At 38.7% G+C, this 27,983-nt stretch overlaps 4 protein-coding genes across 6 annotated transcripts; 1 reads left to right on the top strand and 3 right to left on the bottom strand.

The window, feature by feature from the left end:
* Window positions 1-4,457: 4,457 nt before the first annotated feature.
* On the bottom strand, window positions 4,458-14,511 carry LOC106871842 (zinc finger MYND domain-containing protein 12). 2 transcript variants are annotated; one of them, XM_089342843.1, is made up of 9 exons: window positions 14,379-14,511; window positions 11,721-11,882; window positions 10,823-10,964; window positions 9,779-9,950; window positions 9,206-9,375; window positions 7,921-8,043; window positions 7,442-7,550; window positions 6,830-6,975; window positions 4,458-6,436 (listed from the first exon to the last, which is right to left on the bottom strand). In XM_089342843.1, the coding sequence occupies exons 1-9, from the start codon at window positions 14,417-14,419 to the stop codon at window positions 6,320-6,322; spliced, it is 1,182 nt and encodes a 393-aa protein (XP_089198969.1). In that variant the 5' UTR covers window positions 14,420-14,511; the 3' UTR covers window positions 4,458-6,319. The 2 variants fall into 2 exon arrangements, with proteins under 2 accessions (XP_089198969.1, XP_089198970.1); XM_089342844.1 differs by lacking the exon at window positions 6,830-6,975.
* A 29-nt stretch (window positions 14,512-14,540) lies between these two features.
* Window positions 14,541-20,641, top strand: LOC106871848 (zinc finger MYND domain-containing protein 12). Of its 2 annotated transcripts, XM_014918565.3 has the most exons (9): window positions 14,541-14,739; window positions 15,566-15,706; window positions 15,854-15,995; window positions 16,158-16,329; window positions 17,217-17,386; window positions 17,884-18,006; window positions 18,847-18,964; window positions 19,585-19,730; window positions 19,983-20,641. In XM_014918565.3, the coding sequence occupies exons 1-9, from the start codon at window positions 14,729-14,731 to the stop codon at window positions 20,082-20,084; spliced, it is 1,125 nt and encodes a 374-aa protein (XP_014774051.1). In that variant the 5' UTR covers window positions 14,541-14,728; the 3' UTR covers window positions 20,085-20,641. The 2 variants fall into 2 exon arrangements, with proteins under 2 accessions (XP_014774051.1, XP_014774052.1); XM_014918566.3 differs by lacking the exon at window positions 14,541-14,739 and having other exon boundaries at window positions 14,807-15,706.
* Window positions 20,642-20,653: 12 nt separating this feature from the next.
* Window positions 20,654-23,032, bottom strand: LOC106871851 (peritrophin-1). Its single transcript, XM_014918574.3, has 4 exons — window positions 22,528-23,032; window positions 21,520-21,733; window positions 21,020-21,165; window positions 20,654-20,800 (listed from the first exon to the last, which is right to left on the bottom strand). The coding sequence occupies exons 1-4, from the start codon at window positions 22,580-22,582 to the stop codon at window positions 20,721-20,723; spliced, it is 495 nt and encodes a 164-aa protein (XP_014774060.1). The 5' UTR covers window positions 22,583-23,032; the 3' UTR covers window positions 20,654-20,720.
* Window positions 23,033-24,031: 999 nt separating this feature from the next.
* LOC106871841 (NIF3-like protein 1) lies at window positions 24,032-27,867 on the bottom strand. Its single transcript, XM_089342842.1, has 5 exons — window positions 27,366-27,867; window positions 26,690-26,831; window positions 25,917-26,040; window positions 24,918-25,062; window positions 24,032-24,388 (listed from the first exon to the last, which is right to left on the bottom strand). Exons 1-5 carry the CDS (start codon window positions 27,865-27,867, stop codon window positions 24,114-24,116), a joined length of 1,188 nt encoding a protein of 395 aa, XP_089198968.1. The 3' UTR covers window positions 24,032-24,113.
* Window positions 27,868-27,983: the final 116 nt, after the last annotated feature.

The following is a 27,983-nucleotide window of genomic DNA, read 5'->3' as shown; positions in this document are numbered from 1 at the left end:
TTTAATTACTTATTTAGTATTTATTGACTTTGCCTTTCAGCCTTTCAGAGTCGATAAATTAAGTACCAGTTGCGTACTGGGTCGGCTAATCGATTGGCCCATTCCCCCAAAATTTCGGACCTTGTGCCTAGAGTAGAAATGAATATTTAACAGGTTTTTAGTTTTATCACATCCGGAACGGCGAAAGCAAATTTAATCTCGGCGGGATTTGAAACTCAGAACGTTACAGCCGCCACTAAATAACCGAAAGGAATTTTGTCTAAGATTTCTAACGATTCCATCTATTTTAAACGTACTTAATAATCTATGGACGGATTATTCCGGTCGGTTGTCAGCAATGAATATAATAAGACAAGTTTCAATATTAAAGAAGCTGTTTGGTAGACACCTCAGTTGATAAATGTCGCAGTTACAGACGACAAGGAAACAGCACAGACAGACATAAAAATATATTAAATTATTTGTACTCTGATTTCTTTCTCAATAAACACTAGCATTTGTATGATACATTTTATTTGATCTTCGCCGACTTTTATTCATGAGGAGGGTAATAAAGCTAAGCTGTAGGCGACCTAGCTAAATTCTGCTCATCAAAAGCACATATCGGTGCTTTTCTTCTCATACACAATCAAACATACAGGCACTAACGCACATATATATATGATATACGTGTACCGAAGTCTAGATTTATGTGCACGGTTATATATAAGTATTATTATTATACATAATACTTTTATGACTTACATGACCGAAGACAGAAAGATAGAGAGAGGGGAGGCGTGATTTCATGAATTAATTTGCTGTTACATACTTCATTCCCTGATTCGAGTACATTTATTATCCAAACATCTGTGTGTTTGCCTCCATGTTGGCGATGGCGAAGGCGTGTGGTTTAGTGGTTAAGGGTATCCGATTTACGATCGCAAGGTTGTGAGTTCGATTCCCGGCGGTGCGTTGTATCCTTGAGCCAGACACTTTATTTCCTGTTGCTGCGGTTTATGCATCTGGCAAAAGTGGTTTGTACCTGTAATTCAAAGGGATCCAGCCTTGTCACTTTCTGTATCATGCTGAATCTCCTTGAGAACTACATTAAAGGTACGCGTGTCTGTGGAGTGCTCAGCCACTTGCACGTTAATTTCACGAGGAGGCTGTTCCGTTGATTGTATCAGCTGGGACCCTCGTCGTCGTAACCAACAGTGTCAGTTTATTTTTCATTGCTCCAGTGAAGTCAGCTGGCAAAAGTGAGTTGCAATTTTATTTATCACTGCTCAGCTCCTCACCCCCACTCCGTAATATAGAATGTATATTAAGGACACAGAGGGCTCCCCCCCCCCCCGAGATAGCCCCTTCGGTTCTATTGTCCACTATATTATCCAGTCATTGTTGTTTCTGACTCACTGGTTATTATAGTCGTCGAGGTCGCCATTGTTATCCAGTCAAGCGTTTCAAAGTATGCTGTTATTATTAGTGCAGTATCAACATATGGTATTGTTTCAGCTACAAACTCAACGAGATTTCTGTTTGATTTATTCGGCAGATAAAATGACGAACCGAAGGATCTCAAATATTCGTCATCCCCATCTTTGTACTGTCTCACTAACTCCCCTCCATCGTCATCGACGTCGGTTTAAAACTAACAGCAGCAGCAGCACTGTTACCACCACAATCGCCGTCATCAGCAACACCAGCACCAACAACAACAACACACCAGCTACTGCCACCACTAACACCATCGACAATACTACCACTACTACCAATGCCATTGACTTTTATTGGAGATAGACGAGTTAATGAGGGGAGCTTGCGCGTGCCCGCTCGACCTTCCAGCAATAGCAGCCAAATATCCCTTAAATAGCACCAACTTAAAGAAAGGTACAATGCTTGCGAAACAGAAAAATAAAGCCAACAGCATGGTCATAACTGGAATTCCATTCGTCTTGTCGTGGCTTTCACGGAGAAAAGTTCAACAACAGCAACAACAACAGCGGATTACATTTAATCAAGTTATTCTCTCGTCTGCTTTAACCTTCTACTCTAATCTAATATTATTAAGTTAAATCTAAATTAAATAGTTTTCTCTTGGTTAATTACAAGGTGAATTATTGACATAGAAGATGTATTTACTTGATTTTCACATGGACGTTGGTCTGTGAACAGCGTCCATTATTGTATCGTCTGCTGCCATTGAAGAAGGATCATTGTTACTAAGATCACAGATCACACACTGACTATGAATGGCGGATGAGTTGCTGAAACTTGTTCGCTTGGCTATTACAAAGATTATTAACAAATATATCAATAAATACTTAAGTTAATCTTATAGGATAACTAATTTAACGGATTAGAGATTGCTAGAGTGTGGAATCTGTCATTGTTTTGAATGAGAGAGAGAGAGAGAGGGGAGTGAGAGTGAGTGATAGAGGTGTCGAGAGGTCAACAGATCAGAATAGCAATATATACACACATACACACACATAGGCGCAGGCTTGGCTGTGTGGTAAGAAGCTTGCATACTGGCAACACGGTTCAAGGTTCCGTCCTATTGCGTGGCACCTTGGGCAATTGTCTTCTACTATAGCCTCGAGCCAACCAAAGCCTTGTGAGGGGTTTGGTTGACGGAAACTGAAAGAAGCCCGCTGTATATATATGTATGTATGTATGCACGCACACACACGTGCATGCATTCAAGCATGCGCGCGCGTATGTGTGCGTGTGTGCATCTTTGTGTCTGTGTTTGTCCCCCACTGCCACTTGACAACCGGCGTTGATATGTCTACGTCTCCGTAACTAGCAGTTCGGCAAAGAGATCGATTGAATAAGTACCAGGCTTACAAAAAAAGAAAAAAAAAGTACTGGGATCGATTCATTCGACTAAAAAATTCTTAACAGTGCTCCAGTCTGACCGCAATCTAATAACAGAAAGAAGTAAATGATAAAAGATATATAGTTATATCTATCTATCTATCTATCTATCTATCTATCTGTCTGTCTGTCTGTCTGTCTATCTATCTATCTGTCCGTTTATATATATCCATATTTATCTGTCTATCCCTCCATCCATCTATTTATCTCTCTCTCTCTATCTGTCTGCCTCTCTCTCTCTCTCTCTCTCTCTCTCTCTCTCTATCTATCTATCTACCTATCTATCTATCTATCTATCTATCTATCTATCTATCTATCTATCTATCTATCTATCTATCTATCCATCCATCCTCACGTCTGTCTGCCTGCTTGCCTGTCTAATATTTTATTCATATATTTTCGCTTATCTCTCTTTGTTATGTTCTCCTGACAATCTACCCGGGGAATCTATTATCAGAAGGATGCATTACTTGAATAAATCACTGAAAGTACATTATAAATTGATATTGTTTAAGAGGTAAATAAACATGCGGGAAGGGACGACAAAAAAACAGAGAAGAGGAAGATGTGAGTGTATGTGTAAGTGGTGGTAGTGGTAGTAAGAGGTATAGGGGAGAAGAGAGGTAAAGCGTGAGAGACAGGGAGGGGGTGGAAGTGTGGATGCGAAGAGAAGAAAATGAACTCTGCGAAATGGATTCATGACGATTCCACAAGCGTATAAACTTGATACAAAGCAATATATATATGTATATATATGTGTGTGTGTAGAGAGAGAGAGAGAGAGAGAGAGAGAGAGAGAGAGAGAGAGAGAGAGAGTGTGAGAGAGAGAGAGAGGGAGAGAGAGAGAGAGAGGGAGTAGTAATGTAGGTAAACACTTGAGGAAGCTTGATACGTGTTCATCTCCATTACCACCCTTAGAGTAACTTTTAACGACGTGGGCCTTGCCCTCGATGAAGTAGTGGGCGTGAAGGTTTACTAGTATGTATTTTTTATATCGATCTTATGCTGCTTTCACCTACTGACTGCATATATATACATATATATATATATATATATATATATATATATATATATATATATATATATATATATATATATATATATATAATATAATATAATATAATATAATATAATATAATATAATATAATATACTAATGTATATATATGCATATATACATACTTACATCTATACGTATATATATATGTGTGTATATGTGAGCACAAGACGTCACGAAACGTGTACAACAAAAAATACGAAGTACGAGTACATGGAATATGAACTATTTCTTCGAACAACGAAAGACACAAATCGAAAACAAGACAAACAACATTAAGAACGACCCTTCATCAGTTGTTGGCTGTTTTACTACTCTCGTATTTCGAGCCTTTCAGAAAAACAGCCAACAACCGTTGATCTTATCAGCTGGGACTCACCTTTTTTTATGTATGTATGTATGTATGTATAGATAGATAGATAGATAGATAGATAGATAGATAGATAGATAGATAGATAGATAGATAGATAGATAGATAGATAAGTAGATTGCTTGCTGATTTATTGACATCACCTTTAAGACAGAAAAGGAAACAAATATTGTTTTTGAGAGAATTTATTTATTAAAAAATTCCTTATTCTTTTTATTATTTTACTTTCTTAAGTCGTTGCTCTGCGGTCACAGCCACATGTGTGTGTCTCTTCCACGAATTTGTTTCCTCAAAACAGATATCTTTTAGATTTTTTAATGAAATTTTCAACAAATAATTTTTAGATGGTGTAAATTAAGATTCTATCAAAATTTAATGTAAATAACAAAAAGGTGGGCACGCAGATATTCATGCTGACACATATCCCAATTTTCATTTTGTAGATATTATGTATTGTATGTCATTATTTATGTGTGCCGCCTCCAAATATTTTTCACTACAAAATCCGATATAATCGGATTCCTCAACATCTCTAAGGTATTTGTAGAAAATTTCATTAAAATGTATACATTTTAAGGAAACATTCTCAGGGTGTGGCACATCGGTCTGCAGTCATGCTGAGACACCGCCTTCAAGGGTTCTAATTAATTAAATCATTCCTACAACTTATCTCCCCAGCATCTTTTGCTTTCTTCATTTGGTTGCTGTTTTTTTTTTTTCTTCCAAATTGCTAATAATTTATTTTGAAAAAGACGGTATAAAACTCGTTTGGATCTCGTATTGTCAGCAGCAATATTTGAAACTTCCGCGATACTAAAACAAGGGAAATTACTCCAGAGAAATTAATGGGAAATAACTCCCTTCTAGAATTAAAAGACCTGAGAATCCCCCCTCTCCAAAACACACACGCGCCATAACAATAATAATCCTTTCTACAATGGGCGCAAGGGTGAAATCCTGAGGTCAATGCAATCAGTTAAGCCCCACTCCCACCAAAATTTCAGGCCTTGTGCCATTAGTAGAAACGACCATCATCAATCATCATCATCGTCGTCGTCAACATCGCCATCATCCCCATCATCTTCATCTTCATCACCATCATTATCAGCATCATCACCATCACCAGCGTCATCGTCGTCGTCATCATCATCATCATTCGACATTTTATTTTTTTTCAGACAAATTTTTACTGCATCACCTGCTGCACGCACTGGGGTCGATGCAATCGACTTTTCCCAAAATTTCAAGCCTTAAGCCTATAGTAGGAAGGATTATTGTTATTGTTGTTGTTGTTGTTGTTGTTGTTCAACATGTGGCACCTCCATGTTTCTGAGGTTTGTGCAGCATTGTGTGTTTTTTTGTTTTTTTTTTTGCTGTTGGGAGTATGCAAACCCTTCCCGATATTGTATTGCATCAGTTTTTCCTTTCTTTACTTTCTTTTTGAGGTGTGCTGCTGACTTTTGCTGTAATAGTGTTTGCATCGTGTGTTGTGCGTATAATATAATGCATTGGGTAACCGGATTGCTGGTGGTAGTTTTATTTCATTGGATATTTGCTGTATGGAGTGTCTTGTCTTTGTGGCTTACTTTGTTTAGCTTGCATTATTGAGCTGATAGCGTCTTGCGTAGGATGTGGGCTGTTCCTAGCAGAGCTATATTCTGGATAGTGTGTAGTGTTGAGGATCCAGGTATAGCCTCTAAAAGCATAACGTATGCAATCCTGATGATGACAGTTACATATTACACACAATGATTATCATTTTTAATATTACATCAAAATTAAGTATCATTATATTAAGTATCAATTATACGAAACATACTTTTATAACACATCGTACATAATATACATTAAATATACAGAGACACTCCTCTGTGTGTGTGTGTGTGTGTTTGTGTACATACATACATACATATATATATATATATATATATATATATATATATATATATATATATATATATATAGCGTTGTCTGGTTGTTCGCGTTTGGAAATATATTTATTATTTTTGTATTTCGTTAGACATTACCAGGTTAGAAGTAAGTCTTTTTTTCGCAGGATTCTACTAAATCTTCGGCTCGAACTAGCAGAGCTTCACAGTCTGGGATAGATCTCAGGAACACCACTGTTTTCTTGGCACTGGCATAGGCCTGCAATGATTTTTCAGAAAATTTTCAATAAAAATTTCAAAATTAGCAAATAAAACTGAGTATAAATGCACATAGATATACATACACGCATACATACATTTATTTCACGATGCCCCAGTTCACTCAGCTGTAGAAATGAGTTGTGATGTATATATATATACACATATATATATATATAAAGTAAAGATTATTTGCCAACATAATATGGCAGTCCCAGTTAGGACGAAGGGTACTGTTGTTCAGCCCCAGGAAACATCGTCTCCAGCTGGCTATACAACACAATATCTGTGTCCTTATATTTCCGAACAAGGGAGTCCAGCGCCCCGACTCGCCACAAAGCTTGGAAGAATGAAAAGTTAATTTTCATAAAAGAAAATGTTTGCTGTTACTTACTTCCTTCAACTTTGAGAGGACAAACAGATGCATTGATTTGCAATAGGCCAGTTTCCCACTGTAGTAAGACTGGCTCTCGCCTATGCTTTCCCACCAATCTCCAATACTTTCAAAGTACATCGTGGCCTCTGCTGAGTCAGCTTCGTCTAGTTTAAAAAAAAAAAAATTAAAAAAATCATTCCTTCTCAATAAACTACATTCACTTGTCACGCTGTGCAAGTTGTTTATTTTTCTATTCATCATCATCATCATCATCATCATCATCATCAAAATCATCATCATCATCAAAACCATCACCACCACCACCACGCACGGCTCGTATAGTGAATGGGGAAAGCTTGGGCTGCAATGTTTGCAGTCGTGTATGCTTGTCAAGAGCAGGGCTCATTAGCCACCAACGGAGCCGCAAATGCAAAATATAAATTAGCCCTAGAGCGCACAATGTTCCTGAAGGTCGGCAATGTGTGTGTGTGTGTGTGTGTGTGTGTGTGTGTGTGTGTGTGTGTGTGTGTGTGTGTAACCGAATAGTATCAAAAGCTGAGCCATGTGTTACAAGTTCCCTAAGCAACGGGGTTGATGTAAAGATGAATGAATAAACTTCTTGATATTTACTTAGTGCTTCGTATTCTTCCTCTTTTATCGGTAAGGCTATGTCCGGAGTGCTGGTCTTCATCTTCTGATTGACCAAACTTTGCAAATGGTTACACCAAATATCAATGACCTGTAACAAAGCATACAAAGATATAAATGTGTGTGTGTGTGTGTGTGTGTGTGTGTGTGTGTGTTGTGTTCTTGAGCAAGACACTTTATTTCACATTGCTTCATTTTAATCAGTTGTAGAAATGAGTTGCGATGCCACTGGTGCCAAGCTGTATCGGCCCCTTTGCCTTTCCCTTGGATAACATCAGTGGCATGGACAGGAGGGGAGGCTGGTATGGATGGATGACTGCTGGTCTTCCACAAACAACCTTGTTTGGACTTGTTCTTTGGAGGGGAACTTCCTCGATGCAATCCCATGGTCATTCGTGACTGAAATCAATGGTACTATTGCAGACTTTTTGGCTATATTCTTAGAACATATAAACTCTTACCTTTTTGTATAAAGAATTTGTCACTTCTTCTCGTTCTAAGAAGAAATAGACGTTGGCCATGTTGAAATATCCTCCAGAAGTCTGAATATCAAGAGTTCCATATTTCTCTGATGCCAAATATATCTGGAAAAACCAAAAACAACCAGAAATTCACCTTTTTTTTTTTTGTCATAAATGTCTTTAAATCAATAAATTCATTTATTTTTTTTCTAAGAATGGTAAGGGAGGTAGCAGGAACACAGTGTTGCTACTTTACAGTCTCTAATTCCGAAAGATAACAGTTCTTGGTTCAATTCCAAGTGGGTTATGAATTTCTTTTTTTTTTTTACCTTTTATCATTTCAAAAATACAAACAAAAAATATAATATTCTAACAGAATATATTTAGTTAATGATGTATATATATAGAGAGAGAAAGACAGAGAGACGAACGGATGGACGGACGGACAGACGGACGGACAGACAGACAAACACACAGACAGACAGACAGACAGACAGATATATAACTGTGTGTGTGTGTTGTGAGTTTTGAACCCTACTTGAGTTCTATTTTTACAAGCATTACAAAAGAAGCTGAGAAGGCGAGCAGACAGAGCCGTTAGCTCGCCGGGCAAAATGCTTTACGTTCTGAGTTTAAATTCCACCGAGGTCGGCAAAATGAGTACCAGTTGAGCCCTGGGGGTCAATGAAATTGACTTAAACCGCACTCCACAAAAAAATTTGAGGCTTTGTGCTTTTAGAAAAAGATTATGAAAGAAGCTCGATTCGGTGCAAGGCAGATAACTCTTGTGAAGTGTAGTCAGACGCTGGAATTTGATAACATGATGACGTAAATAAATTGGTTACCATGGAGATTTTAAAATTTCATTTATCTTATTTCATTTGAAGCTGTTCCTTTATCTCTTATCTTTTATGTGTTTTAGTCATTGAACTGCGGCCACAGGTCTCTTTTGCTGTTGCTGCTGCTTCTACCACCACCACCACCACCACCGCTAACAACACCACTACCACCATCACTAAGGTACGGGGACGTAAACAAACCAGCACCGGTTATCGAGCAGTTGTTGGGCAGTAACACATACATACATACACACGATGCGCTTCTTCTAGTTTCCATTAAACAAATACACTCTTAAGGGCCAGCCTGAGGCTATAGTAGAAGCCTCTTGCCACAGGTGCCATGCAGTGGGACTGAACCTGGAACCATGTGGTTGGGTCACAGACTTCTTGACCTCGCTACTACTACTACTACTACTACTACTACTACTACTACTACTACTACTCACGTCTTCAGCCAGTTCATCCAGGGCTTGTTGGTAGTTTTCTCTGACCATAGACAACTTGGCCATCGTCCGCTTCACCATGTGGTTGCATTTGGTGCCAGTCACTTTGTTCTTTGTCTCAAACCAATTAATCAGAGATAAATAGTTGGCCGCCTCGTTTGTCTGACCCAAGCCTGTCAACAACAACAACAACAGCAACAACATTAATAACAACAACAAACAGCAATACCAACAATAACAACACCTAAACTTTGTGTGTGTGTGTGTGTGTGTGCGTGCGCTTTGTGTGTGTGTGTGTGTGTGTGTGTCTTTGTGTCTGTGTTTGTCTCCCCCATCACCACTTGACAACCGGTGCTAGTATGTTTACGTCTCCATGACTTTGCGGTTCGGCAAAAGGCACCAATAAGGATGCGTATCAGGCTTTAAAAAAATAAGTCCTGGGGGTTGATTTATTCAACTAAAACCCCTCGAAGGCGGTGCTCCAGCATCGCTGCGGTCAAAAGGGTGAACGAAATAAAAGAAGATCATCGTTTGTAACGAGATAATTACGAAAACGAAAGTAGGGTTTGTCCTTACCGAGCAAACATTCAGCAAGAAGTAAATAAGCCGGGAGCCACTCAACGCCTTCGGCCTTGAATAACATCTTGTAGAGACGCAGACATTGAAGAGCCGGTGGAATAATAAGCTTGTAATTGCCTTCAAACAGATGTCGGTGTCCATGCAAGAGACACATATTTATAAGTTCAAGCTGTCAACAAATACAGAAGAAATATAAATATTATCACCGTGCGATTACTAAAGAAAATAGTTTAATAATGGAGCATATAAGCCCTCGATGGAAAAAGTAGGTATTCTGTACGCATGGGACGGGGGAAGCTACTTTTTTCCGTTGAGGGTTTATATGGTCCATTATTAGACTATTTTCTTTAGCCATTGCACGGTGATCACTTAGAAGCTTTAAGCTTATAATATATGTTGTGTGGGGAGGGTCATATTGTCTTAATGGCCAAATCGTTAATCAGTTAATCGTTAATTTACAAAGTTAACATTTTCGTTAACGATCTAACTTTTAAGTTAATTTTGGAAATTATTATCAGACTAATTAACTTCGGTTAACTCAAGTTAAATATTGACAACAAAACGACGGCTTCCAAATCCTGTTTCCTGACTGGGTGAAAATGATCAAACTTTATAAAACTCTAGTCTTGGCAGTCAAACGGAAAAGATCCGATCTTTTTTATTTCCTGGAATTTTCTGAAACTTTTTGTGAATTTGTATTCTACACACAGGAGTTCTTACGATTATGCACCCCCCACCCAAAAATGGTTTTCGTGCATGATTCAAGACTTACTTAGCTGTTATTTTTAGCACATCTCATACCGCATGTGTTTTAAGCATTTAATAAGTGACAAAAAGAACGTGATAAGTAGCTTGGTGTGGAGGCGCAATGGCCCAGTGGTTAGGGCAGCGAACTCGCGGTCGTAGGATCGCGGTTTCGATTCCCAGACCGGGCGTTGTGAGTGGAACAGAAATTGAAGAAATTGAAATTGTGGCAGCCAAACAGAAAACAATCCAAAAGATAAAAGAACGTTAATTAAAACGAGATAATTAATTGTTTACTTTAGTATTGAGGATGCTTCGTTCAAGTGCTTGTTGTTGCAGCTTCCTTATGCTCCTTGCCGGCGGATTATAGAGGTAGATCAGGCTTTTACAGAGAAATCGGTGAATCCCCACCCAGTCCAGTTGTCGATGTTCTCGATTACTAAAACAAATTCAAGAAGAAAAAATAAACAAAAGTAAACAAAAGAAGGAGATGAAAGAACGGACGTGTTATTGATTTAATTATTTTGTGTGATTAAATTTTGGATTGCTTGGGAAGGGGCTACACTAGTCGTCATCATCACCATCATCACCATCATCGTCATCATTATCAACATCATCATCATCATCGTAGTCATTATTTCTAAATGCTTAACTTTATTCTTCATTTTATTCTTCATGCTGTTTTGTACTTTCTTCCTTGTAATCTGACCATGAAGATAAAATTTTAAAGTCAACCTGACCCCACACCTTTTTTTGTTTTTGTCCCTTTCTTTATTTCTGTATTTTGTATTTTGACCATAACTGTATTTTGTCTGGTCACTACAACTCTGGGTCTAGTTTTGTCTGTAAATTGCTGAAAATAACACACTGCTTTGCATATGCTTTCTCACAATGAAATCATCATCATCATCGTCGTCGTCGTTTAACGTCCGCTTTCCATGCTAGCATGGGTTGGACGATTTGACCTGGTGAAACCAGGTGGTTACACCAGGCTCCAATCTGGACAATAAAATATAAACTGAAAACTTTTAAAAAAGTAACCAAAATAAATCTAGATGAAGTTTAACATCATGTAGAATGTAACACCGTGTAGAATGTAACATCGTGTAGAATGTAACATCGTGTAGAATGTAACAGTGTGTAGAACGTAACAGTGTGTAGACGGTGTAAGAGTATGTAGAAGCAGTCCACTTACCAATAAGCAGCTATTTTACAGCCTTTGCACCTCAGCCAGGCAGGTAAGCCGCACACATCACAGAAGATGTAGGTGCCTTTGGGATTAGCCAAGGGGTAGAGTTTCAAAGTGCTGCCTCTTGTGGCAGGCGTCTTTTCTGCCTTATTCTCCGACATCTTCTCCCTAATGAACGGGAAACAAAGATATGAGGATATATGAATACAATAAAAAGAAATAACAAGAAAGAAAGGAGGTAGGAAGGGAAGAAAGAAAGAAAGAAAGAAAGAAAAGGAGAACAACAAATCACTCATAAATGGCCATCATTCAATGTTAATGGTTTTTGATTGTCTGTTGTTTACTAGAAAAAAAAATCTCCTTTGCCGGAAATAGCAAGCACCTGTTTCTCATTAGCAGTTTACTAATTATTTATTCATCACATGCTTTTTTACATGTTGATTAACCTTTCATCGTCTAGCATAAAGCCATCTCCTTCTCTGCTGCACGCTTGCTCGGTTGAGGAAACATTTTTATAAGTCTTGTGGATTACATGATAATTTCACCAGTGTTGGTGCCATGTAAAAGCAACTGGTACATTTCTGTAAAGTGGCTGGTGTTAGGAATGGCATCAAGTTGTAGAAATCAGGACAAAAGTGAGACCTGGGAGCAAGACGTGGTCCTCCGACCCATTAGATCCTGTCAAACTCTCCAACTCATACTAATTCAATACACAGAGATGTACAAATAGGGCTCACTAGGGCACAATTCTTTGTCCTTTTCTATTTACCATAGTCCTCCTGACCATAATGGAAGAGCTCAAAACCAAATATTCATAGGAACTACTATATGTCGAGGACTTAGTTCTAAGAGCTGAATTTGTAGATTTAGGGAAGAAATCCCAGGTGTAGAAGCACTAGCGTAGCTAGAGTGTGTGCCACCCGGGGTGGCCCTTCTGTTTACCATTCTGCACTCTACAGAAAACACATATTGTCTACAGCACACCCATTGGATGTGCAATGTCAGTGTGCATAAATGACGGAAGACAAATGTTTGGAGAAAAACTAGGCATGTGAGGAATTGGACGTAGTGTGCAAGAAAGAAGACGGTGTTGGTTTGCGCCTGTGATGCATGTGGACGAGTGCTGGTCATTTGCAGTGGCCATGGAAGAGAGAGAGAGATGTGGAAAGATGTAATATGAAGTGGTGAAGACTGATCTCTGATTGTTGGTGTTAAAAAGGGGGAATCTAGCAGTAGAAACAAAAGATAAAACTAAGGCACTGGAGCAAGAAAAGGGTCTGCCATCCTGTTTGATCTCATGAAACCATCCCAGCCATGCTTACATCAATCTATCTATTTATCTATCTATCTGTCTATCTATCTATTTACATCCATACACACACACACGCATAAATACACACACACACACACACACACACACACACATATATATAGATATAGATGAACCAAATTTAATGACTGGCACTCGTGCCAGTGGAGCGTTAGCAGCACCATCCGAGCGGGATCACTGCCAGAGCAGCGTCTCGCTCCCGTGCCAGTGGCACGTAAAAAGCACCATTTGAGCGCGGTCGTTTCCAGCTTCGTCTTACTGGCAATTGTGCTGGTGGCACGTAAAAGCACCCACTACACTCTCAGAGTGGTTGACGTTAGGAAAGGCATCCAGCTGTAGAAACTCTACCAGATCAGATTGGAGCCTGGTGCAGCCATCTGATTCGCCAGTCCCTAGTCAAATCGTCCAACCCATGCTAGCATGGAAAGCGGACGTTAAACGACGACGATGATATATATATATATACATATATATATATTTGTATGCCTAAGACGCAAAGTAGTCGAACTTGTCTGATGTATCGATGTGCTTCACGTTTGTAACTAATAAACCATAACACTCAGATATCCAACAATGGCACCGAAAACTTCGTCACAACCTCACATCTTCTCACGCCACAATAAACACGCCGTCAGGTCCGGACAGGTCTTTTCACCGAACAAAAGGCCTTTACGACAGACAACAATAACGTCCGCCGCTACTGCTGCTGCTGCTGCTGTTGTCGTTGCTGCTGTTGTTGCCGCTGTTGCTGTTGTTGCTGTGTGTTTGCATGTATATACGTATATATTTATAGCGTACGTACGTACGTTCAAACGTATGTATGTATGTATGTATGTATGTATGTATGTATGTGTGTGTGTATGTATGTATGTGTGTATGTGTATATGTGTAAGTCTGTGTGTGTGCGTGAGTGATGGGGGGAAGGCGTGAGTATGTGTGTGTGAGTCCGTGCGTGCGTGCATACGTGCGGGGGTGTGTATGTGTGTGTGAGATTCTGTGCGCGTGCTAGCGTGCGGATGTGGTGTGGTGTGGTATGTGTGTGCGTGGGCGCGCGCGCTATTGTATATATGTACAATCATGGTGTTCCTACATTCATGAGGCCTGCTATTCGTATTGGCACTGGATGTCTTGCCCCTGGCTTATCTCAGGATCATATTGGTAGGAGTGGAGAAGGTCTGTGAGGTGCTGGGTCAGATTATTGGACCTAAAACTTTTGTTGGAAAAGGCATTGCCCCGGAGGACGGCATGAGAGAGGCACTGGAACAGCCGCTCTGACTCACAGGGTTTGCACTTGAACCCAAAGAATTATTTCTATGAACTCTATTATTACAAACCTGATCACCTTCTCTGAACCTTCAAGCCAATCTTCTGTCATTTCAAATAGTTCTTTTTTTTGTCGGAGATTTAGAAACAAAATCCTAAGTTTACAAAATACAAAAATAAACTTCGCTATGCATTTATGGAAAACGACCAGTTCAAATAAAATACATCGTTGGAATTCTCTTGGCGTTTCGGCCCCACGAGCTCATCACATGAGAGATGGATTCGAACGATATAGAGAACTTAGATAGATCGCCCTCACAAGAACATCGACGGACATATATGGGTTTTTTCATTCTTTTTGTTTCCCTTTTCTGTCACGATGTATCGTCTGCTGCTTTTGTAAACTATTTTATATTTTCTAATGGTTTGTAGGTACGTGCTATTTCGTTATGCAATCATAATATACTATAAAGCATATTAAACGTTTCTATAAGTCAATACCATGCTCTACTGTGTTAGCAGGGCTCTTACATCACTTGTTGAGGCTATCTCTACAGATTCTCTATAGAAATTATAGCCAACACTGATTTTTGTTATTACGTTTCGTAAGCAAACAATAAGGTCGAAGATGAAAAATGAATAATGGGCATATATGCCATATTTCGGGGGTGTCTTTCTCCTTCATCAGCACCCATTAAACCATTAATCATCCCCAAACACATTGCTTAAAAAGCCCCAATATTTGAAACGGACGATCTCTCCGGCGATCTCTCTGACGAGAGAGGTGTGTGCGTATGTTTGTGTGTGAATGTGTATGTGTGTACGAATGTCTGCATGTGGGTTTGTGTGAGTGAATGTGTGTGCTTTTGCGAGTGGGTGCGCGGACGTGTGTGTGTGGTGTGTCTACACATACAAGCATTACATCATATAAAAATCAAAGCCGACATTTCGCGATGAGGAAGTTGGTTTCACTGTCCACAATAATCTAATCGACCGGTGATAAAAAAAACTAATAATCAAAAAACCCGAAACTGTATAATTAATCGTTCCACTATTTCCATATCAGTTGTGTCCCTTCCACGAATTCGTTGCCTTTAGCAACCCGTCTCTCAGTTCGTCTCCATATACTCACACACGTACATATATATATATATATATGCACACACACAGATATACATAAATACACGTCCAACAGATTTGACACCCATGTTGTTGTTATTATTATTATTATCAAGGTACTTCTTTCCGAAACTTCTAGTATTTTTTCGGTCGATCGACTGAAATCCGTCAATATGAGCGTCTACCCGTTTGCCGTCCCCAAGGGAATCAAGCTTTTGTGCGAGCTCTGCCAAAAGTCTGCCAACCTCGTCTGCACTAATTGTAAAGTGACTTATTATTGGTAAGAGGCCTTTTTTGTTGCTTTTTAATGTATTGGGGTGGGGTGGGGTGGCTTTTTGTTTGTTTCGGTTAGTTATGTTTTTCGTTTGTTTGTTTGTTTATGTGTTGTTGTGGTTGTTGTTCTTATTGTTGTTGTTATATTTCCCAGTTGTTCCGGCCACCAAACGTCGGACAAGGAGAGTGTCCATTCTTGTATCTGTGACAATCTCGCCAAAGTCAGACAACCTGAGAAATATGGAATTTCCGAAGAACAACGTCAAAAACGCAAAGAAGAAATTCGGCAGCTGAATGTCAGTCTCCCAACTCTTCTATTAATTCTTAGTTTTTTTTCCAGCAGCCCCTCTTAAGAATTTTCCATTGCTCAATAAACTATGGTAATTACTGGTACCACTAACACACTAGTCACTGAGTTGCAGAGTTTATTTTATTTATTTATCTATTTATGTTCACAGATTGAGATAATTCAAACTGCCACCACTAGAGCGCACCACCTGTTGTTTCAAGGATTACACGAACAGGCCCTGCCCGCAGCCTTGCATTCGGTTAAATTTTGTATGGAAATTTATGGACCGCAAAGTATTGAACTCATTCCTTCCTACCTCTGTCTTGGAGAGGCTTGTATTGGTAGGTATTTCTACCACTCAGTCTACCTAGTCATCATCATCATCATCATCATCATCATCGTATAATGTCTGTTTTCCATGTTGGCATGGGTTGGACGGTTTGACTAAAGCTGGTAGGCTAGAGAGTCGCTCCAGGTTCCAGTCTGACTTGGCCTGGTTTCTGCGGCTGGATGTCTTTCTTAATGCCGACTACTTTACCGTGTGAGCAAGGTATTTTTAACAAGGAACTGTGTGAGCACTTCAACGTGGCACCGGCATGAGTGCCGTGTCCATGGCACTGGCACAAAACTCTTGCAGGCCAATCTTCCTTCCAGAAGGAATGGCCTTCATACTTCTGCTGTGTCGGACGGGTCTTCTTGAGTACAGCAAAGGGCCAGGTATCCTGGTCCTTCGTCATTTTTGTCTCAAAGGTTCAGTGTCCTGAGGATGTCCTTCAGGACTTCGTCCCATCATGTGTGTATGTATTCTTGTTTGTATTTTTCAGTTTATGATTTTCCCTCCACTCTTTCCACCCTCCCCCACATTCGCAGTCTTTATTTATATTTTTTCTACTGTCATATCTACAATATTAAACACAGCCCCACTCCATACCCTACCCCACTGAAAATCTTAACACAAAACCTATTTTGGCTTTACATTCTCTCTCTCTCGCACACACTCACACTCTATCATTCTCACTCACACACACACTATTTCTATGTCTGTCTTTCTATCTTACTGTCTGCCTCGCTATCTACCTACCTACCTATCTATCTATCTATCTATCTATCTATCTATCTATCTATCTATCTATCTATCTATCTACCTGTCTATTTATCTATCTATCTATCTATCTATCTAACTACCTGTCTATCTATCTATCTACAAAGACCTTTCCAACTGTTTCAGGTTTAGGAAGACTTGCTGATGCCGAGCAGTATCTCTCTCAAGCAAACTGGATTGCTTTGACAAACCCCAAGTGTCCCAGTTCCATCTTGTACAACCTTCATCGCAATCTCGGCCTACTCTATGCTGCCAAAGGGGATTATGCAGAAGCTGCTCGTCATTTTGCTGATGATGTAAGTGAAATACTATGCTTGGCTTTCAATTTAGTTGGCTTTCCACTCGAGAAGGGCTCTCATTGAAGTCTTGAGTGGGAGTGAGAGGACAGGTGCAAAAGGTAAGGATGACCAATCAAGATCTGATTGAGGACCCCCATTTACTGTGGTCCCGAGCCATGTCTTTAACCTGTTCCAAAATAAATTCATAGCCCTAAACACCAGAAAAGAGGTTTTATTTTACTATGCCAAATAAATTTGAGCCTCTATTTAAATTTAAGCCTTTATTTAAATTTCAGCCCCCACCTAAATTTAAGTCTCCACCTTAATTTGAGCCTCTATTTACATTTGAGTCTCCACCTAAATTTGAGCCACAATCTAAATTTAAATTCCTCTCTTAATTTAAAACTTCCACCTAAATCTGTTCCTGTCATTCTCCTCTTCTAATGCCATTATCTTCATCCCAATCTCCTTCCAGTCTTTGACTTCATTTTTGGTTTTATTTCTTTCCTCTTTAGATTTACCATGCATCAGAAGAATATGGCACAGATTCCTTGAAAACATCCGGGGGTTACTACCACATGGCCAATGTTTTCTTCCGACAGAGCAAAATGGATATTGCAATGTCACTCTACAGACAGGTTTTTATCATTTTAATTATCAACTAATTGTCTTCTTCTTTAATCCAAAATACAATTCAGAGGTGAGGGGCAAGAACTTGGGACTTACTGTGCATCCTAAAGCTTTCTTTTTCTTTTATTATTACAACAATATTCCAATAGTGTAAAGGTGCGTGGCCTAGTGGTTAGGAGGTTGTGCTCATGATTGCATGATCATGGTTTCAATTTCCAGACTGGGTGGTGCATTGTGTTCTTGAGCAAGACACTTCATTTCCCATTGCTCCAGTCCACTCAGCTGGCAAAAAGGAGTAATCCTGTGAACCGTCCACATGGGGAATATATACGTCCCAGAAACTGGGAAACTAGCCCTGTGAGCCTATATGATTTGGGAAGGAACTTTGCTGTACTTTAATCACTGGATCAGGATTAGGGGAATATATTTAATTACAAAGAAACAAAGATAAGGATAAAAAAAAGGGGGAGAGATAAAGCATCAAAAGATGTGGGAGCAAGTACACTCCAGAACAAATGGCACAGTCAGCTGTGCCCTGTGGACATGACCATGATGGTGTTGCCATGGAGAATGACCAGTGATACTCAATGCAGTAGCCATCCCACCTTTTGTGGCTCATTTCTCAGATGGGCCACAGTTATTCTGACCTCATGGAGGAAATCTGGAGTACGGATTCCAAGAAAACCTGAAGTTTTGAATGCAAGTGACACAAAGCAGCTGGTCAGTCTCCTATATCTAATTATTTCTCTCTCCTTTTACTGTTTTAATTTCAAAACTAATCAATTTAATTATAATTTATAAATTTAAAACTAATCAAAGACACATTCAATGTTTTATGATTGTTGAAGGTGACCAAAATTTGGCACAACTACTTGTTAGAAATTGCTTCCGACAAGATAAAGAAATTGTCCAGTCCCAAGACATTAGCAGCTGTTAATCTAACATCAGAACACAGAACCGGACTCGGTGAGTGAAGGGAATGAATGGCATTCCTTTATCGAATTGATAGTCTGAAGAATAAGAGGAAAGAGTGCATGGCCCAATGGTGGTGGTGGTCGTCGTGGCAGTGATGGGATGAGGGGTGGGTTATTGCAGCAGTGACGGTGGTGGTAGGGATAGTAGAAATAGTGATGGTGGTGGTGGTGGTGGTGGTGGTGGTGGCAATGATGGTGGTGGTGATGATGATGATGGCAAGGGCAGTAGTGGTGGTAGCAGCAGCAATGGAGGTGGAGGTAGCGGCAGTGATGGTGCTGTGTGGTTGTGGTGCTAGTGCCGATGTTGGTGGCGACAATGGTGGCGGTCGCGTTTGTGGGGGGGGGGGGGTAATAGTGGTGATGATCATAGTAGTGTCAGTGATAGCAGCAGCAGCAGCAGCAAGGGTGATTGTTTTAGTGGTGGTGGCCAGTAGTTGACTGGGTTTGTACAGTTTATGCTGTGTTCCATTTGCAGAAAACCAAAGGGACAGCCTGTACGTGGGCCAGGATTAGGGTTAAGGTTAGCGTAATGAAATTTTGAATGGATCTGTCTCGTTTCTGCAGAAAAAAAGGGTTAATTTTGTTTATTGTTAATTTTCTTCATTGTGACAGATGAAACAGATGAAGCAGAAGGTATCCAGGTTTTGAGTACCATTTTCGATATCTGGGAATCTAGCCACAAGAAACACTCAAAAGATTTAGCTGAGTCCAGCCTTGCATTAGCCATGTTGTTCTACTGCCTCGAACAATATGACAAGGTAAGACGTGGTTATTTCCCTTTGACGTTTCAGGTCTGAAGGAGACAAAATGATAATAATAATAATTATTATTATTATTCCTACCACACATCCATATACACAATTATTTCTTTTTACCCAAAATTACAATAGAATCAATTGATTTAGATATAGACATAGTAAGTTGAGAGATTTTGTTCCATTGTAAACCAAAGGTGGGTAGTTTTAGACAGGTTAGTTAATAAGATTTCCAAATCTGTTTTCTGATTGCAGGCAAAGAAATTCTGCAACAAGGCATACCAAGTTTGCGAAGACAAAGAATATACTGAGATCATCCTTAAGTTTCTGAATTCCAGTAAAGAACTCTCTCCATAATTTGTTCACCATTGAACAATTCCTATCATAGTAGGTGCATTAGGTATGATAAAAAAATATTCAGACGAATTCATAACAAAAACACCAGGACTAACAAGAATATATAACATACAGAAAATAGCACCACTAGGCACCGCACACATCCTACGTAAAACACTTTCAATACATTGAAAATAAGAGCATCACAACAAACCACAGCACATGCCCAAGGCACACAGAGCTGTGCTCGGTAGTGTAGTGAAAGCACATGATAAGAATAAGACGACTGAATAATAATAATAATAATGATAGTAATAATCTTTTCTACTTTAGGCACAAGGCCTGAAGTTTGGGGAAGGGGACAAGTCGATTACATCGATCCCAGAATTTCATTGATATTTAATTTATCACAGGTAAGTACCGCACATACATTACATGAAGTACATTCAATACAGCAAAAATAACACAACACGAACAAAACACTGTATTTAACCAAGGCACACAAAGCTGATGACAATAATAATGATGATGATGTTGATGATGAATATTTTTGGAATAGATTAAAACAAAAACAAAAACACCGTGTTAAATTTGATTCTTGATTTTATTGTTTTATGCAGATATTTTTCAAGGGACTTCAGCGGTTTATTGCATTATTTAAACTCCTTTAGTTCCACATGGTGGTGCAATCAAATTCGGCCAATCACAAGCTTCTTTTGTTGGATCAAAGAACAAAGCTGTGAAGAGACAAAAAAGAGAAAGAAAGAAAACTGTTAAGTGATGTAATCTTACATATGTAACATAGTGAGCTCATTCCCCCTAACTACTACTACTACTACCACCATCACTACTATTAGTACTGCTGCTACTACTACCACCGCCACCACCACCACCACCACTACTACAACTGGAATAACCAGGAGATTTAATTTCACAGTGAAAAGGGTTAGACTTACAAGCAGGACATTTCACATAACCATGGAACTTGTCCCGTAAACAGGAATAATAGAATTTACAACTGCGACTGTAGTCAGGGTAGTTGCCATCCCATAATCCTGTGCAGTTTGGGGCTGTACCACATGGTGGGTCCACTTTATCAAGGCTGCAAAAAAAAAGAAACAGAAAAAAAAGTAAAGTTCGTCGTAACTCTGAGTGGTCGTTAAATAGGTAGGTCGTTAAATGAGGACAGTCTGTATATATATATAAACACTATGCTCATTATTATATTAGGTGACATACAAATGTACGTACGTACATACATATTATGAGTTCCAATGTAGTTTTCATCAACAAAATGTCATTCTTATGGTATGTGTTAATCCAGACACTTTCAGAGGGATTGAACTTTGAACCAATGTTTTTGTAAAGCAAGCTTCTTAACCATACAGCCACAGCTACATTCACACTTTACAACAATACATACTATATATAAAATACACATGAAATATATACTTACTAATCACAATACATATAGAGCTTATTTACCACAAGATCATGAGGACAGGATATGTTTACAGTTTTACCATCTTTGCAGCGATAGAACCATCTGCATCCTCCGATGTATAAACCATTCTGTTTGTTTATACAAAGAGTACTCTGGTTACCCTTTTCAGGAGAAACTGTTGCTTGATTTTGTTCAGGTAGATGTGTGGTAAAACTGGTGCTTTGAGCTGAAATTTTATAGAAACAATTTGGGTAAAATTAAAATGTTTATTTGAATATTAAGGGGGAAAAACGAAAAATGTTAGCAGTGAGAGAAAATTTTTTTAAATTGTCTGAAATATCAATTTCAAATGTTGGTACAAGAGCAGAAATTATTAGGGGAAGAGTAAGTTGATTACAGTGACCCCAGTATTCAACTGGTACTTATTGACCCTGAAAAGAAAAAAGGAAAAGTCGACCCTCGGTAGAATTTGAACTCAGAACGTAAAGTTGGATGAGGTTCCGTTTAGCAGTTTGCCTGGTATGCTATCAGTACTGCCAAGAATTGTCTAAAATATCAAAATTAAAACTAGAGGGTGAATAGGGGACCCATGCCAGTTGTGAGCTGTCAGGACACTGACCCCTTCACAAATTCCATGCTTCCTGATATTCACCAACTCTATTCCCGATGTGTCTTTGTGCCTTTTCCTTTTTGTCGCTCCTTTAATGTTCACTTTTCGGTCTTCTTCTGTTTTATTCTGTGTGCTGTGCATCTACTATTTGCCTTTCATTGCTGTCTTTCTTGCTAATTGTGTGGATTTATATATATGTGTATTTTCTCATAACATGTGCCTGATGTAATCTTAAGTCCTGAATTTATATCGAAATTATTAAAGTTTTCAGACGATTACGAAAAAAACAGGAACAACAAAAAAAACCTCCATCCTTTTATGAGATACTTTTTTGTACAAAACTACCCCCAAATCTTCTTAAACTGTAAAAATTATTAGAAAAAGAAAAGAAAAATCCAAAATGTCCTTACCGAAAATACAACTGAAGAAAATTCCCAAAGTTAAAATGACAACTGGAACTTTCATGGTTCTTTTATAGCAGAAAATTTCTGATAAAATCTATTCTTCTAATTACTGGAATCGTCCCCTTAGAACTCCTTGCAATACAGCGCTACCATCAATAGTGTTAACATCCAAACTATGATATTTCTCTGTTGACAACTTTTCCTGAAACAACATTCCTGGATGTGGATTAAAATAAATTCCTTGCGGTAGATTAACACAGGAATGGTAATCTCTTTAAACATACACAGTTTGTAAAGTTAATTAACCTCAGGTTCAGCTTTTTAAGGTGAAGTTTCAATGTCACAGAGAAAGATGGATGAAAAGGAAAATAATTTAATCTTTCTTTAAATATTTGTAGAAAAACATTTGGTTTTGTTTTCTTTTTTCTTTTTATCATGTAAAATATTTTATTTTTTTACCTGTTTCTGTCATTGGATTGTGGCCATGCTGGGGCACTGCCTTGAAGAGTTTTTTGATGAGAAAATCAACCCCAGTACTTTTTTTAAGCCTGGTACTTATTCTATCAGTCTCTTTTGCTGAATTGCTATGTTACAGAGACATAAACAAAGCAACACTGGTTGTCAAGTGGTAAAGAAAGCTTTTTAATCACACAGCCATGCCCCTCCCTTGTTGAAATTATATTTTGAAGTTGCTCCATTATAAAATAAAAACAAAAAAAGAATTTGTAGTCTTTTTGTAGGTCAGGTGGAAAATTGTGCTGGAATTCATTTTTGAAGTTGAAAACCAAAGATTAAATATTGTAACGATGTGTTTCTGTTTGTATAAGAAATAAATTTGCTTTGCAAGACAGGTCTTTCGCATTAGGAGAGAAATGTTTGTTGGGGAAATAGTAAATACATAAATACTTGGTAAATATCTAACAAATACAACCACAGAAGAGCAAATGTCATGTAGATCAAAGAAATGTCAGCTTTGTTTGAGGGTAAATGACATTAAAAGTGAAGGTAGAGTACAAAAGTTCAAGTCCAGTTAGCAGCGGTTGAGTTGTTTTTTTTTTTCTTTTCTTTTTATTCATATTTTTTTGTATTCTGTCACTGGTTTCAGTCATTTGACTGTAGCCATGCTGGAGCACCACTTTTTGTTGAATGAATTGACCCTAAGTGCAAGTGTGGCTGTGTGGTAAGAAGTTTACTTTCTTGCCACATGGTTCCAGGTTCAGTTCCAGTGCGTGGCACCTAGGCAAGTTTCTTCTATCAGCCTTGGACCGACTGAAGCCTTAAACTGGTGTGTGTGTATCCTCCACCAGCATTTGACAACCGGTGTTGGTGTGTTTACATCCCTGTCATTTAGCAGTCTGGCAAAAGAGACTGATAGAATAAGTACCAGGTTTAAAAGAAATAACTGGCTTGATTCATTTGACTAAAAAATTCTTCAAGGCTGAACCCCAGCATGGCCACAGTCTAATGAGAGAAACAAGTGAAAGATAAAAAAAAAATAAGTAAACAAAAATTTTCAATTTCAAATATATTTGGAAATTTTATTGACAACATTGAGATCCATAAATTCCAATCATGTTAATTTAATCAATTAGTTAATTAATTTTAAGTGGGTCAGCATCGATGTTTGAAACACAAACTTCAACTGTAAGTTCGCTCAGTAGGTTTTCCAACGAGATTTTCAACTGCGACAGGTAACCCCTTTCTGTGTTGCTGTGCTCACAGAGGAGCACCGAGGATCCATTATGGATTGCATCCAGTACATCATGATGGGACATCTCACCGGAGACATAGAGGTCAGCCCTGACACCCCTGAGGACAGTGGAGCCGGAACCAGCACACACAGCAACCGTCTTTATGGTTTTATCGGCTGAAATGAGAGAAAGAAGAGAAACTTTTAGATTACAAAAGAATTTCAGTTAAATTTACACACAACAGGCACAGGTGTATATTAAGTGGCTCCGGCCCCTGAAAGGACCAGCTTGTATGTGCAGAAGACAGAGATTTTACTTAGTTTGATGTGTTTTATACCAAGTACACCAAATCACCACAACTCCCAGTCCCTTGTTATTTCCTTAGTGAGGCCCAGTATCTAAAGATCCTTTGTCCCATGTCTTTCTCAGTCAACTCCTTTCCACAGTTAGGGCTCGGCACTTCTTTTCACAGCTCTCCTCATCCATACAAACATACATATACTGCGTATAAGACATAAAGGGTCTTTCCTGTGATTATATATTTAATTGTTCTCATGAAAGAAGTGAAACAAAAAGAAAACACAAACAGCAAATGAGGGGGGGGGAATACAAAAAAAAGATGAGATTGAAAGAAGGAAAAAGGGAAAGAAATGATAAAGGGAGAATTAGGGGAAAAAAGGGAAGGAAAGAAGAAAAGAAACTCACTGAAAGAGAATCCTGGTCCATGTGCTGTGGCTACTCGAAGATGGGGCAATTTGAGGTGTTTCTTGATAATTTCAATTGCTTCTGTCAAAGTAATACTAGTCTGGAGTTTAGCAATTCTACCGATTCCAGTATCTGGCATTGGAGGCTAGAATATTGGAAAGAAAATAATAATAATAATAGTAATAATAATAATAACAATCCTTTCTACTACAGGCACAAGGCCTGGAATTTGTTAAAGAGGAGACTAGTCGATTACATCAACCCCAGTGCTTGACTGGTACTTATTTTATCAACCCCGAAACAGTGAAACGCAAAGTCGACTCTGGCAGCATTTGAACTCAGAACACAAAGACAGATGAAATGCCACTAAGTATTTTTGTCCTGAGCAATAACGGTTCTGCCAGCTCAATAATAAATGCCCTGAAGCAGTCCCAGGCACAGGCTCTCATGGCTTCTGATCTTAACTGATTGGAAGTGTCATCATGGACATTGTTTTGTCTTGGTGTAAAAGATGGGCGACAGCAAATATTCTGCTTAATACCACAGATTTGCTTGTCAGTTGTTTGGCCTTAACCAGTTGAGCATGTCTCTTGGTGGCTGACGATATGTGCATCTCTGATCATGAGCAGAAGTAGTGGGGGAGCATCATAGTCATGTGTTGAAAGGGATTCTTTTGGGGAGGTTGAATAATTCATTCTTGGAAACATGGGTGTTTCGTTCATCATCTTTAAATAGCCCTTATTCAGGGACCTTTTGAACGACATGGACTACTGAACATGAAGAAAATTCTAACTGGGCCCCACCTGCAAGGTCATGTGCTGTTTATCTTGGTCACCATTGTGCACACATATGGTTGTGATGCATGTGCCTGGTGTACCCTTATCAGACGGGGAGTCATGATGGGTATATTGGGCTTCGTATATTTGTACCCCAGTGTCACTTTGATGGCATGCACTGCTCTCTCACTCAATAATAATAATAATAATAGTATATCTGTACCTTAGCAACTTCAGTGAAAACAGGGTCTTGTATAGAATGCGACTTCAAAATTTGGGCAATGGTTTGTAAAGAAGATTTCTTACACAAGAATGAAACAAAGAAACCATCTTCTCTGGCTGAATCACTGAAAAAAAATAAAGAAAAAGGAAAAAGATAAATAAGGAAATTATACAAAATTTAATTCTTTCTCATTCATTATTTTTTTTTCTCTTTTTATCTTTGCTAATATTTTAATAAGAATTTTCAAAGAAAACTACAGAGTCTTAATTTCAACAATTCAAGGCTTCGTATATAAGAAGTAACAAGTAGAGGCTGTGTGGTAAGAAGCTTGCTTCCCAACCACATGGTTCTGGGTTCAGTTCTACTGTATGGCACCTTGGGCAAGTGCTTTCTAATATTGCCTCAGATTTGTGAATGAATCGGGTAGATGGAAACTGAAAGAAGCTTGTCATATATATATATATATATATATATATGTGTGTGTGTGCGTGTATTTGTGTTTGTACCCCCACCACCACTTAACTGGTGTTGGTGTGTTTACATCCTCATAACTTGATAGTTTACCAAAAGACCAATTGAATAAGTACCAGGCTTTAAAAAAAAAAGACTGGGATCGATTCATTCAACTAAAAATTCTACAAGGCAGTGCTCCAGCATGGCCGTGGTCTAACGACTGAAACAAATAAAAGATAACTCAGGATTCTTGAATCATGTTGCTGACGGTGCTGCTGCTGCTGATGATTTTTAGGAAGGAATACTCTCAAGATACTCACTTTAGAATCTGAACTCCACAGAGTTTCTTCAGACTTTCCAAAAAGCTACTGTGATTCGCAGCCTCAACGACCACTTTAACACTGTGACTGAACGAGAAAGCAGGATTTTCTTTGGTCGACAGAGGAGAAGTGGAAGCATTTTCTGGAAGTAAAATAGAGAGAGAGAAAGAGAGAGAGAGTTGTAGAATCTTCATTCAACCAAAACTTCCCAGGTTCTCCTTATTTTTTTAACCCTTTAACATTTAAACTGGTTACATATGTCCCAAATATTCTACCTCCTGGTCAGATTCAGCCTTTCACATCTGTTTGACAATGTCATTCTTAAAATAAATGATTACATCATCAAGACCTTGAAGCTATGAGGTAATCCATAATGAACTCAAAAGAACGTGAATAGATATGTATTACATTTGACAGAATAATCTGAATGCTAAAGGATTAATGTATCTTTTAGCCAAGACAGAAGCACATTGCTCGTAATTCCTACATAGCAGCAGACCCCCAACCCTTTTTGCATCACAGACTGGTTTCGTGCAAAACAATTTTTCCACAGACCAGAGGATCAAGTGCATAACAAAACAATAAAGTACATAATATATAATTTAATCAGTACATAGACAGATCGCCATATATATATATATATATATATATATATATATATGAGTTCATACTTTACCAAATGCACTGAGGAGCCAATCATTAACACCATTCTTCAAAGCATCGCAACTAGTGTGGGGGGAGTAGATGGCGATTCGATTTTCAATGGCTCGGACGATTAATTTCTGCTTCCAGGAACTCTGGCAAAGTCGTTTTAAAGGACTGAAAATAGGAGGATGATAAGACAAAATAAAATTAGCCTTTAAGTCGATAGCTTCGTTTAATACTTCAGGAGTGAGATCGTTGGTGAGCAGTATTTTAGAGACATTGTGTGGTTGAGTTGGTTCAACTAACAATCCAACATTATCCCAACTCTCTGCAAGAGACGGCGGCATAAATTCATTGAACAAGGCCACTATTTTGGATAAGTTTCCTTTTTTGCTTGATGACATCTCCAAAGATGATAACGATTGCGAACACAAGTTTTTCTGGCAGATCGATGCGATCTTAGGCGGTATTTTAAGACGGCTAATTCGAAGGAAGAACCTGCTGTTGACAACGACCCGCGACAGAAATGTCATTTCATTACAAAACACGTGGATTCAACTCTTTTGTTATTGAAGATAAAAACAAAAATAAGAAACAATACAAAACCAAAAACGGGACACTGAAATTGAGGAAAAACGAATTTGGGTAC

The sequence above is a fragment of the Octopus bimaculoides genome, chromosome 26 (genome assembly GCF_046866305.1).
Source record: "Octopus bimaculoides isolate indiv1 chromosome 26, ASM4686630v1, whole genome shotgun sequence".
NCBI lineage: Eukaryota > Metazoa > Mollusca > Cephalopoda > Octopoda > Octopodidae > Octopus > Octopus bimaculoides.
Note: the sequence above shows the minus strand (reverse complement) of the source record. Positions and strands in the feature narration are given on the sequence as shown.

Coding starts and splice junctions, on each gene's coding strand:
- LOC106871842 (XM_089342843.1), bottom strand. CDS start 14,419: ATGACAGAAGATTGGCTTGAAGGTTCAGAGAAGGTGATCAG. Junction 9,376..9,778: donor TCTTGCTGAATGTTTGCTCG/GTAAGGACAAAC, acceptor TGTTGTTGACAG/GCTTGGGTCAGACAAACGAG. Junction 7,551..7,920: donor CAAATTCTTTATACAAAAAG/GTAAGAGTTTAT, acceptor GCTTTGTTACAG/GTCATTGATATTTGGTGTAA.
- LOC106871848 (XM_014918565.3), top strand. Junction 17,387..17,883: donor CTCGTCATTTTGCTGATGAT/GTAAGTGAAATA, acceptor TTTCCTCTTTAG/ATTTACCATGCATCAGAAGA. Junction 19,731..19,982: donor GCCTCGAACAATATGACAAG/GTAAGACGTGGT, acceptor TTCTGATTGCAG/GCAAAGAAATTCTGCAACAA.
- LOC106871851 (XM_014918574.3), bottom strand. CDS start 22,582: ATGAAAGTTCCAGTTGTCATTTTAACTTTGGGAATTTTCTTCAGTTGT. Junction 21,166..21,519: donor CTCTATATGTATTGTGATTA/GTAAGTATATAT, acceptor TTTTTTTTGCAG/CCTTGATAAAGTGGACCCAC. Junction 20,801..21,019: donor TTATGTGAAATGTCCTGCTT/GTAAGTCTAACC, acceptor GTCTCTTCACAG/CTTTGTTCTTTGATCCAACA.
- LOC106871841 (XM_089342842.1), bottom strand. CDS start 27,867: ATGACATTTCTGTCGCGGGTCGTTGTCAACAGCAGGTTCTTCCTTCGA. Junction 26,832..27,365: donor TTGGCTCCTCAGTGCATTTG/GTAAAGTATGAA, acceptor TTTTACTTCCAG/AAAATGCTTCCACTTCTCCT. Junction 26,041..26,689: donor TGTGGAGTTCAGATTCTAAA/GTGAGTATCTTG, acceptor ATTTTTTTTCAG/TGATTCAGCCAGAGAAGATG.